This window comes from Lepisosteus platostomus, chromosome 18 (assembly GCF_059453375.1).
Source record: "Lepisosteus platostomus isolate fLepPlt1 chromosome 18, fLepPlt1.hap1, whole genome shotgun sequence".
NCBI classification, from domain to species: Eukaryota; Metazoa; Chordata; class Actinopteri; order Semionotiformes; family Lepisosteidae; genus Lepisosteus; species Lepisosteus platostomus.
The window spans coordinates 17,494,769-17,507,481 of NC_142628.1; the positions used below are offsets into that span (position 1 = coordinate 17,494,769).

Sequence of the window (12,713 nt, forward strand, 5' to 3'; positions counted from 1 at the left end):
ACACACAGGCAGGCAGGTGGGAGAGTCACCTGAATCGGCGTCGCTCTCGGACTCGCTCTCCTGCTCGGAGCTGGAGCTGCTGGAGGCCCCAGCAGGACCCCCCTCCTCCTCCTCGTCCTCGGGGGGCGGGGGCTGCCATGTGGGGGGGGCGTGGCGCTCTCGCTCGTGCAGGGAGATCTTCTCCTTGCTGCTCATACGAGAGATGGAGCTCCTTGGGGTGGGAAGGCAGTGTGCAGGAACCAATCGGTGAGGGCGACACAGAGACACAGCCAATCAGACACCAGCAGACGAGGCGATCACTGGACAGACACCCTGGAGGGCAGGCATCTCTCCGTCACACGCCACACACACACACACATCAGACACCAGTCACATGCCACACACACACACACACATCAGACACCAGTCACACGCCACACACACACACACACACATCAGACACCAGTCACACGCCACACACACACATCAGACACCAGTCACACGCCACACACACACACACATCAGACACCAGTCAGACGCCACACACACACACACATCAGACACCAGTCACACGCCACACACACACATCAGACACCGGTCAGACGCCACACACACACATCAGACACCGGTCAGACGCCACACACACACACATCAGACACCGGTCACACGCCACACACACACACACATCAGACACCAGTCACACGCCACACACACACACACACACACACATCAGACACCAGTCACACGCCACACACACACACACATCAGACACCAGTCACACGCCACACACACACACACATCAGACACCAGTCACACGCCACACACACACACACACATCAGACACCAGTCACACGCCACACACACACATCAGACACCAGTCACACGGCACACATCAGACACCAGTCACACGCCACACACACACATCAGACACCAGTCACACGCCACACACACACATCAGACACCAGTCACACGCCACACACACACACATCAGACACCAGTCACACGCCACACACAAACACACACACACATCAGACACCAGTCACACGCCACACACACACACACATCAGACACCAGTCACACGCCACACACACACACATCAGACACCAGTCACACGCCACACACACACACATCAGACACCAGTCACACGCCACACACACACACACATCAGACACCAGTCACACGCCACACACACACATCAGACACTAGTCACACGGCACACATCAGACACCAGTCACACGCCACACACACACATCAGACACCAGTCACACGCCACACACACACATCAGACACCAGTCACACGCCACACACACACATCAGACACCAGTCACACGCCACACACACACACATCAGACACCGGTCACACGCCACACAAACACACATCAGACACCGGTCACACGCCACACATCAGACACCAGTCACACGCCACACACACACATCAGACACCAGTCAGACGCCACACACACACACATCAGACACCAGTCAGACGCCACACACACACACATCAGACACCGGTCACACGCCACACACACACACATCAGACACCGGTCACACGCCACACACACACATCAGACACCAGTCACACGCCACACACACACATCAGACACCAGTCACACGCCACACACACACACATCAGACACCGGTCACACGCCACACACACACACACATCAGACACCGGTCACACGCCACACACACACATCAGACACCAGTCACACGCCACACACACACATCAGACACCAGTCACACGCCACACACACACATCAGACACCAGTCACACGCCACACACACACATCAGACACCGGTCAGACGCCACACACACACATCAGACACCGGTCAGACGCCACACACACACACATCAGACACCGGTCACACGCCACACACACACACACATCAGACACCAGTCACACGCCACACACACACACACACACACATCAGACACCAGTCACACGCCACACACACACACACATCAGACACCAGTCACACGCCACACACACACACACACATCAGACACCAGTCACACGCCACACACACACATCAGACACCAGTCACACGGCACACATCAGACACCAGTCACACGCCACACACACACATCAGACACCAGTCACACGCCACACACACACATCAGACACCAGTCACACGCCACACACACACACATCAGACACCAGTCACACGCCACACAAACACACATCAGACACCGGTCACACGCCACACACAAACACACACACACATCAGACACCAGTCACACGCCACACACACACACACATCAGACACCAGTCACACGCCACACACACACACATCAGACACCAGTCACACGCCACACACACACACATCAGACACCAGTCACACGCCACACACACACACACATCAGACACCAGTCACACGCCACACACACACATCAGACACTAGTCACACGGCACACATCAGACACCAGTCACACGCCACACACACACATCAGACACCAGTCACACGCCACACACACACATCAGACACCAGTCACACGCCACACACACACATCAGACACCAGTCACACGCCACACACACACACATCAGACACCGGTCACACGCCACACAAACACACATCAGACACCGGTCACACGCCACACATCAGACACCAGTCACACGCCACACACACACATCAGACACCAGTCAGACGCCACACACACACACATCAGACACCAGTCAGACGCCACACACACACACATCAGACACCGGTCACACGCCACACACACACACATCAGACACCGGTCACACGCCACACACACACATCAGACACCAGTCACACGCCACACACACACATCAGACACCAGTCACACGCCACACACACACACATCAGACACCGGTCACACGCCACACACACACACACATCAGACACCGGTCACACGCCACACACACACATCAGACACCAGTCACACGCCACACACACACATCAGACACCAGTCACACGCCACACACACACATCAGACACCGGTCACACGCCACACACACACACACACACATCAGATACCAGTCACACGCCACACACACACACATCAGACACCGGTCACACGCCACACACAAACACATCAGACACCGGTCACACGCCACACACAAACATCAGACTCTGGTCACACGCCACACACAGACATCAGACACCAGTCACACGCCACACACACACATCAGACACCAGTCACAGGTGACACACATCAGAGGGGAGTGGACAGAGCTGGAGAGACACAAGGCTGACCTGCGTGTGCGAGCTGGGGCGCTCTGAAAGGGGGTGCTGGTCTCGATGAGGGGGGACAGAGGTGCCTTCTGTCTCTCCGACCGCAGCTGAGGGGCAGAGACACAGATGAGAGAGTATTCAGAGTGAAGATCCTGGCTGTCTGAAACAGGCAGCAGGCAGGCAGACTCACAGCGCTCTGTTTCTTCTGCAGCTCCTCCAGCAGCTCCTCCAGATCCTCATCAGCCACATCAAAGGGCGACTGAGCCTGAGGGACAGACACAGGCATTACAGACACACATTAACACAGACAGACACAGGCATTACAGACACACATTAACACAGACAGACACAGGCATTACAGACACACATTAACACAGACAGACACAGGCATTACAGACACACATTAACACAGACAGACACAGGCATTACAGACACACATTAACACAGACAGACACAGCCATTACAGACACACATTAACACAGACAGACACTGGAGTTCCAGACACACATTAACACAGACAGACACAGGAGTTACAGACACACATTAACACAGACAGACACAGGCATTACAGACACACATTAACACAGACAGACACAGGCATTACAGACACACATTAACACAGACAGACACAGGCATTACAGACACACATTAACACAGACAGACACAGGCATTACAGACACACATTAACACAGACAGACACAGGCATTACAGACACACATTAACACAGACAGACACAGGCATTACAGACACACATTAACACAGTCAGACACAGCCATTACAGACACACATTAACACAGACAGACACTGGAGTTCCAGACACACATTAACACAGACAGACACAGGAGTTCCAGACACACATTAAAATAGACAGACACTGGAGTTCCAGACACACATTAACACAGACAGACACTGGAGTTACAGACACACATTAACACAGACAGACACAGGCATTACAGACACACATTAACACAGACAGACACAGGCATTACAGACACACATTAACACAGACAGACACAGGCATTACAGACACACATTAACACAGACAGACACAGGCATTACAGACACACATTAACACAGACAGACACAGGCATTACAGACACACATTAACACAGACAGACACTGGAGTTCCAGACACACATTAACACAGACAGACACTGGAGTTACAGACACACATTAAAATAGACAGACACTGGAGTTCCAGACACACATTAACACAGACAGACACAGGAGTTACAGACACACATTAACACAGACAGACACTGGAGTTACAGACACACATTAACACAGACAGACACAGGCATTACAGACACACATTAACACAGACAGACACAGGCATTACAGACACACATTAACACAGACAGACACAGGCATTACAGACACACATTAACACAGACAGACACAGGCATTACAGACACACATTAACACAGACAGACACAGGCATTACAGACACACATTAACACAGACAGACACAGGCATTACAGACACACATTAACACAGACAGACACTGGAGTTCCAGACACACATTAACACAGACAGACACAGGAGTTACAGACACACATTAAAATAGACAGACACTGGAGTTCCAGACACACATTAACACAGACAGACACTGGAGTTACAGACACACATTAACACAGACAGACACTGGAGTTACAGACACACATTAACACAGACAGACACAGGCATTACAGACACACATTAACACAGACAGACACAGGCATTACAGACACACATTAACACAGACAGACACAGGCATTACAGACACACATTAACACAGACAGACACAGGCATTACAGACACACATTAACACAGACAGACACAGGCATTACAGACACACATTAACACAGACAGACACTGGAGTTCCAGACACACATTAACACAGACAGACACAGGAGTTACAGACACACATTAAAATAGACAGACACTGGAGTTCCAGACACACATTAACACAGACAGACACTGGAGTTACAGACACACATTAACACAGACAGACACAGGCATTACAGACACACATTAACACAGACAGACACAGGCATTACAGACACACATTAACACAGACAGACTGGAGTTACAGACACACATTAACACAGACAGACACAGGCATTACAGACACACATTAACACAGACAGACTGGAGTTACAGACACACATTAACACAGACAGACACAGGCATTACAGACACACATTAACACAGACTGGAACAGACCCAGTCTCTCTCTCCTCAGACCCAGTCTCCCCCCCGGCCCCTCTCACCACGTTGTTCTGCGCCCCCATGTCACACAGGCTCTCTGCCAGCAGCCTACAGGCCTCCCGCTGCCCCCAGTGGGCGGCTGCATGCAGGGGCGTCCAGCCGTCAGTGTCTCTGGCGTCCACGTCCACTCCGCACTGCAGCAGGACCCTGCAGGACACAGGAGCCCGTCACCGACACCAGGACCAGACTCGGTACCACCCACACTCACCAGGACAGTACTGAGCCACACCAGCACCAGCCAGAACCAGGACAGTACTGACACCAGCCAGAACCAGGACAGTACTGAGCCACACCAGCACCAGCCAGAACCAGGACAGTACTGACATGAGTCAGAACCAGGACAGTACTGAGCTACACCAGCACCAGCCAGAACCAGGACAGTACTGACATGAGTCAGAACCAGGACAGTACTGAGCCACACCAGCACCAGCCAGAACCAGGACAGTACTGACACCAGCCAGAACCAGGACAGTACTGAGCCACACCAGCACCAGCCAGAACCAGGACAGTACTGACATGAGTCAGAACCAGGACAGTACTGAGCCACACCAGCACCAGCCAGAACCAGGACAGTACTGACACCAGCCAGAACCAGGACAGTACCAACCCACATTGACACCAGCCAGATCTTCTCCCTCTCTCTACTGTGTCTCTTTACACTCCTCCAGACTCTTCCGTTTCCAGACATAGACTTGAACTACTCCAGTCTCTATAGCTGAGCCTGTCCTCTCTGGGCAGCCTGGTCTGCCTGTGTCCAGTCTCTCTGGCCAGGCTGTGGTCACCGAGCCTGTCCTCTCTGGGCAGCCTGGTCTGCCTGTGTCCAGTCTCTATAGCTGAGCCTGTCCTGTCAGGGCAGCCAGGTATGCCTGTGTCCAGTCTCTCTGGCCAGGCTGTGGTCACTGAGCCTGTCCTCTCTGGGCAGCCAGGTCTGCCTGTGTCCAGTTTCTATGGCCAGGCTGTGGTCACTGAGCCTGTCCTCTCTGGGCAGCCAGGTATGCCTGTGTCCAGTCTCTCTGGCCAGGCTGTGGTCACTGAGCCTGTCCTCTCTGGGCAGCCAGGTCTGCCTGTGTCCAGTTTCTATGGCCTGGCTGTGGTCAGGGTCTGTTTCTTTTTGCTGTTACTTACTGTATCTTGGTTAAGTATTTGGCTAGTGTGTATTGTCTGTTTAGGGATCTGTGGCACTCCCGTTTATGTTGTGTTTAAGATTGCTTTATTGGCCATATACAATTTCTTGCATTAAGAATTTGTCTTTTTCGCATACCCCAACTTGCTTTCTATGAGAGACACAGACACACAGACAGGGAGAGAAGCTGGGGGTCAGAGCAGAGGGTCGGCCATTTATACGGCACCCCTGGAGCAGTTGGGGTTAAGGGCCTTGCTCAGGGGCCCAACGGAGTAGGATTCCTCTGCCGGCCACAGGATACGAACCGGCAACCTTCCAGCCACAGGCGCAGATCCTGAGCCACAGGGACACCACACCGCCTGTGTGTGTGTGTCCCAGTGTGTGAGATATTGCTGTTTGATCTGTGCTGTGATGTGGTTGAGTCTGGTGCTCCCCACTGGCAGTGGGAGCACAGCCTGTCCCCTCTGGGCAGCCAGGTCTGCCTGTGTCGCCCAGTTTCTATGGCCAGGCTGTGGTCACTGAGCCTGTACTTGTCAGGGTCTGTTTCTTTTTGCTGTTTCTTATCTTGGTCAAATATTCAGCTAGTATGTATCGTCTGTTTAGGGTTCTGTAGCATTCCAGTTTATGTTGTGTTTGTGTGTGTGTGTCCCAGTGTGTGAGATATTGCTGTTTGATCTGTGCTGTGATGTGCTTGGGTCTGAGTTGTGGTGCTCTAGCAGTGCTATCCTGATGCTGGTTAGTGTCGGTGTGGCTCAGGTCAGTGAGCCTCAGGACCAGCTGGCTCAGGGGGCTCTGTTTTGGGCTCAGCTCTTGGGTCAGCAGGGCTTTGTGGTGGTAGGAATTTTGGTCACTGTTCTTTAGGTGTACCAAAAACTTTAATACTCTCTTCTGTATGTTTATCAATAGTGGGTACTGGCCTAATTCGGCCCTGCACCTGTTGTTAGGTGTTTTTCTCTGCACACGGAGGATGTTTCTACAGATCTCCATGTGCAGAGTTTCTGTGGGGTGTTTGTCCCATTGAGTGTAATCCTGGTCTGTGAGGGGACCCCACACTTCACTGCCGTATAGGGCAATGGGTTGGATTACACTATCAAATATTTGGAGCCAGATTCTTGTTGGTGGGTTGATGTTGAAGAGCCTCCTTCTTATTGTGTAGAAAGCCCTGAGTGCCTTCTCCCTCAGTGCCTTCACTGTCAGGTCAAAACTCCCAGAAGAGCTGATGGTGAGACCGAGATATGTGTAGCTGGATGTGTGCTCCAATGTGTTGTTGTTGAGTGTGAATTTGTACCTGTTTCCCTGAGGTCTGGCTTTCTTCTTGAAAACCATAACTCTGGTCTTGTCCAGACTGACTGTCTGTGCCCAGGTCTGACAGTACTGCTCCAGCAGTGCCAGGTTCTGCTGCAGCCCCTGTTCTGGGTCCAGATGGGCTGGCAGTGCCCAGGTCTGACAGTACTGCTCCTGCAGTGCCAGGCTCTGCTGCAGCCCCTGTTCTGGGTCCAGATGGGCTGGCAGTGCCCAGGTGTTCAGTACTGCTCCAGTCCTTGCTCCAAAGTTTGAGCAGGGCTTGTTGCAATAGTTTGCAACTTCGAGCTGCTGTGGCTCAGCATCTCGTTGTTGACTCATCTTGGCCACAGGCTTAGCTCCTGCTCTCTGATCGGAGAGTCAAAGGTGTTTTGGTTGTCTTTTAAAGACAATTCAAATATTTTCCATTTTCATGTATGTGGTCTAATGTAACGGTGTTTGGGCTCTGATCCATTTTGAATGATCAATTCTTTTGGTTTTGAATTATTTAAATGATTCAATTTTTCCCAGAAGCAGTTTTAATTTATAGACACCTGGAGTTGTCCATTTATGTGTGTGTTTCCTTTCTTCTTAAGTGTGTGTTTATAGTGTTTTACCATCTCACAGTATCTTAGGCTCAGAGCTGTGTTGTGTGGTTGTCTGTGTTTTGGGGCTGAGATTTTTTTGTAACTCACTCTGTGTCAAATCATTTTTTTTTTGCTGATGTTTTTGAGCTCATTTTTATTAATTCTTCCTAGTTTTGACGTTAAGAATAGTTTCTTTTAGCCACATTTATCCCTGATTGGTTAGTTTGATACAGAGTGTTTTGGAATGTAGTTAATAATAATTTCGTGCTCTTTGGTATCTGTCCAGGCTGTCTGTGTCCCATCTGTACACCTGGTTGAGGTCGTACAGAAGGCTGGGCTGTGTCAGTGTGTCTCTGTGCTGGTGTGCTCTCTTCATGTAGAGTGCGATCTGGCTGTGGTCAGAGAGGGGAGTTTGTGGCCTGACAGTGAAGGCACTGATACAGGAGGGGTCCAGGTCGGTGATGGCGTAGTCCACCACACTGCTGCTCAGAGCTGAGCTGTAGGTGAACCTGCTTAGAGAGTCCCCTCTAGTCCTGCCCAGTGTGTCCCTGTGTGAGGTGACTGGTGTGGTACAGAGGGGACTGTCCGAATACACCAGTGTGTCCCTATGTGAGGTGACCGGTGTGGTACAGAGGGACTGAATACACCAGTGTGTCCCTGTGTGAGGTGACCGGTGTGGTACAGAGGGACTGTCCGAATACACCAGTGTGTCCCTGTGTGAGGTGACCAGTGTGGTACAGAGGGGACTGTCCGAATACACCAGTGTGTCCCTGTGTGAGGTGACCAGTGTGGTACAGAGGGGACTGTCTGAATACACCAGTGTGTCCCTGTGTGAGGTGACCAGTGTGGTACAGAGGGGACTGTCTGAATACACCAGTGTGTCCCTGTGTGAGGTGACCAGTGTGGTACAGAGGGGACTGTCTGAATACACCAGTGTGTCCCTGTGTGAGGTGACCAGTGTGGTACAGAGGGGACTGTCTGAATACACCAGTGTGTCCCTGTGTGAGGTGACTGGTGTGGTACAGAGGGACTGTCTGAATACACCAGTGTGTCCCTGTGTGAGGTGACCAGTGTGGTACAGAGGGACTGTCTGAATACACCAGTGTGTCCCTGTGTGAGGTGACCAGTGTGGTACAGAGGGACTGTCTGAATACACCAGTGTGTCCCTGTGTGAGGTGACTGGTGTGGTACAGAGGGGACTGTCTGAATACACCAGTGTGTCCCTGTGTGCTCCTCTCCCTCTCACTTACTTCAGGACCTCCAGGTAGCCCTTGGCAGCAGCGACATGCAGGGCTGTAGCCCCCGTCTTGGGATGGGGGGTCAACACACTGACCCCAGGGACAGCAGCCAGCCCACTGACCCCAGAGTGACTCAGCAGAGCCAGGGCATCCTGCAGCATGAGGCTCTCCTCCTGCCGACGAGCAGCGTCCACGTCTACCCCTGGGAGAGAGAGAGACAGAGGAGAGGAGTGAGGTTAGATCAGAAAGAGAGGGGAGAGGAGTGAGATGGGAGAGAGGAGAAAGAGAGGGGAGAGAGGAGAAAGAGAGAGAAGAAAGGAGAAAGAGAGGAGAGGGGGGAGAGGAGAGAGAGGGGAGAGGAGAAGGAGAGAGGAGAGAGAGAAGGGAGAGGAGAGAGGACAGAGGAGAGAAGAGGGGGGAGAGGAGAGGAGAGGGAGAGGAGAAAGAAGCGAGGAGAGAGGAGAAAGAGAGGGGAGAGGAGAGAGGAGAAAGAGAGGGGAGAGAGAATTTGCTATCCAAAATGGAACAATCTGGCAAACATACTTTGAAAATTTCTTATCAATACCTCCCAAATACAAATCAAACATGTCCACCAAAAAGACAAACAAAAAATATTTGTCTGCTTTGTCGATTTCAAAAAAGCATTTGACTCGATTTGGCATGAAAGATTGTTTTATAAACTACTCCAAAGTGGCATAGGGGGAAAAGTGTATGACATCATTAAATCAATGTATTCAGAGAGCAAATGTGCAGTGAAAATTGGAAACAAAAGGACCAAATTCTTCACCCAAGGCCGTGGGGTGAGACAGGGCTGCAGCCTGAGCCCAACACTGTTCAATATCTATATCAACGAATTAGCAGGAATGTTGGAGCAGTCTGCAGCTCCTGGTCTCACACTACATGACACGTTCCTGCTCTATGCAGATGACCTGGTCCTGCTGTCGCCCACAGAACAGGGGCTGCAGCAGAACCTGGCACTGCTGGAGCAGTACTGTCAGTCCTGGGCGCTGCCAGCCCATCTGGACCCAGAACAGGGGCTGCAGCAGAACCTGGCACTGCTGGAGCAGTACTGTCAGACCTGGGTGCTGACAGTCAATCTGGACAAGACCAGAGTTATGGTTTTCCAGAAGAAAGCCAGACCTCAGGGAAACAGGTACAAAATCACACTCAACAACAAATTGGAGCACACATCCAGCTACACATATCTCGGTCTCACCATAAGCTCATCTGGGAGTTTTGACCTGGCAGTGAAGACACTGAGGGAGAAGGCACTCAGGGCTTGCTACACAATAAGGAAGCTCTTCAACATCAACCCACCAACAAGAATCTGGCTCCAAATATTTCAAAGTGTAATCCAACCCATTGCTCTATATGGCAGTGAAGTGTGGGGTCCCCTCACAGACCAGGATTACACTCAATGGGACAAACACCCCACAGAAACTCTGCACATGGAGATCTGTAGAAACATCCTCCGTGTGCAGAGAAAAACACCTAACAACAGGTGCAGGGCCGAATTAGGCCAGTACCCACTATTGATAATCATACAGAAGAGAGTATTAAAGTATTGGCTACACCTAAAGAACAGTGACCAAAATTCCTACCACCACAAAGCCCTGCTGAGCCAAGAGCTGAGCCCAAAACAGAGCCCCCTGAGCCAGCTGGTCCTGAGGCTCACTGACCTGAGCCACACCGACACTAACCAGCATCAGGACAGCACTGCTAGAGCACCACAACTCAGACTCAACCACATCACAGCACAGATCAAACAGCAATATCTCACACACTGGGACACACACACACAAACACAACATAAACTGGAATGCTACAGAACCTTAAACAGACAATACACACTAGCTGAATATTTGACCAAAATAAGAAACAACAAACAGAAACAGACCCTGACAAGTACAGGCTCAGTGACCACAGCCTGGCCATAGAAACTGGGCGACACAGGCAGACCTGGCTGCCCAGAGAGGACAGGCTGTGCTCCCACTGCCAGCGGGGAGAAATGGAGACAGAGGTGCACTTCCTACTGCACTGTGACAGATACTCTGGGATTAGAGAAACAGTCTTCCTGAAATTCAGAAATCTAATCCCAGAGTTCCCACACCTGCCAGAATCACAACGGGTCCCAATCCTACTGGGAGAGGGAGGAGGGAACTCAGTTGAACTGGCAGCCCAGTATGTGATCTCCTGTCACAGCCTGAGGAACAGTGAGTCTGTCTCCCAATAATGCTCAATATGTTTACAGTATATGTTAATTATTTTATTATATGTCTTTGTTGTAAATGTCTGTAGATTTTATTTTACTTTTATTTTTTGTTTTGTTCTATGTTAATTTTATTATTTTTATTTGCTTTGGCAACACTGATTGTACCCATCGGTCATGCTAATAAAGCAGTTTGAACTGAAATTGAGGGGGGGGGGAGAGGGGAGAGGGGAGAGAGGAGAGAGGAGAGAGGAGAGAGGAGAGGAGGCGCGGAGACCCCTCAGTGCCAGCCTGTGGACCTCAGGCGACTCAGGGACTCACCCTGCCTGCGGAGCTCAGCCTGCAGCAGCTGAGTCATGGCCTGGTCCTGGGACACGTCCAGAGGCAGCTCCCCCTCGCTGTTCACAGAGCCCACCCGCGCACCCTGCTGGAGCAGGTACCTGCAACACAGACACACACCGCTACACACACCGATACACACACCCCGCTACACACACCCCGCTACACACACCCTGCTGGAGCAGGTACCTGCAACACAGACACACACCGCTACACACACTGCTACACACACCGCTACACACACACCGCTACACACCCCCCGCTGGAGCAGGTACCTGCAACACAGACACACACCGCTACACACACCGCTACACACACCCCGCTGGAGCAGGTACCTGCAACACAGACACACACCGCTACACACACTGCTACACACCCGCTACACACACCGCTACACACACCCCGCTGGAGCAGGTACCTGCAACACAGACACACACCGCTACACACACCGATACACACACCCCGCTACACACACCCCGCTGGAGCAGATACCTGCAACACAGACACA

At 51.6% G+C, this 12,713-nt stretch overlaps 1 protein-coding gene across 2 annotated transcripts in view; it reads right to left on the reverse strand.

Moving 5' to 3' along the window:
* LOC148645841 (protein phosphatase 1 regulatory subunit 12A) overlaps positions 1 to 12,713 on the reverse strand; it is a 46,302-nt gene that overhangs the window by 20,851 nt on the left and 12,738 nt on the right. The window contains exons 3-8 of one of the 2 annotated variants that reach the window (XM_088610838.1): positions 12,188 to 12,306; positions 9,670 to 9,859; positions 5,431 to 5,575; positions 3,369 to 3,443; positions 3,200 to 3,285; positions 30 to 211 (exon numbers count right to left, since the gene is read on the reverse strand). In XM_088610838.1, coding sequence (XP_088466964.1) covers positions 30 to 211; positions 3,200 to 3,285; positions 3,369 to 3,443; positions 5,431 to 5,575; positions 9,670 to 9,859; positions 12,188 to 12,306 — 797 coding nt within the window. The remainder of the gene's footprint in view (positions 1 to 29; positions 212 to 3,199; positions 3,286 to 3,368; positions 3,444 to 5,430; positions 5,576 to 9,669; positions 9,860 to 12,187; positions 12,307 to 12,713) is intronic. The other variant, XM_088610837.1, reaches the window with a different exon arrangement.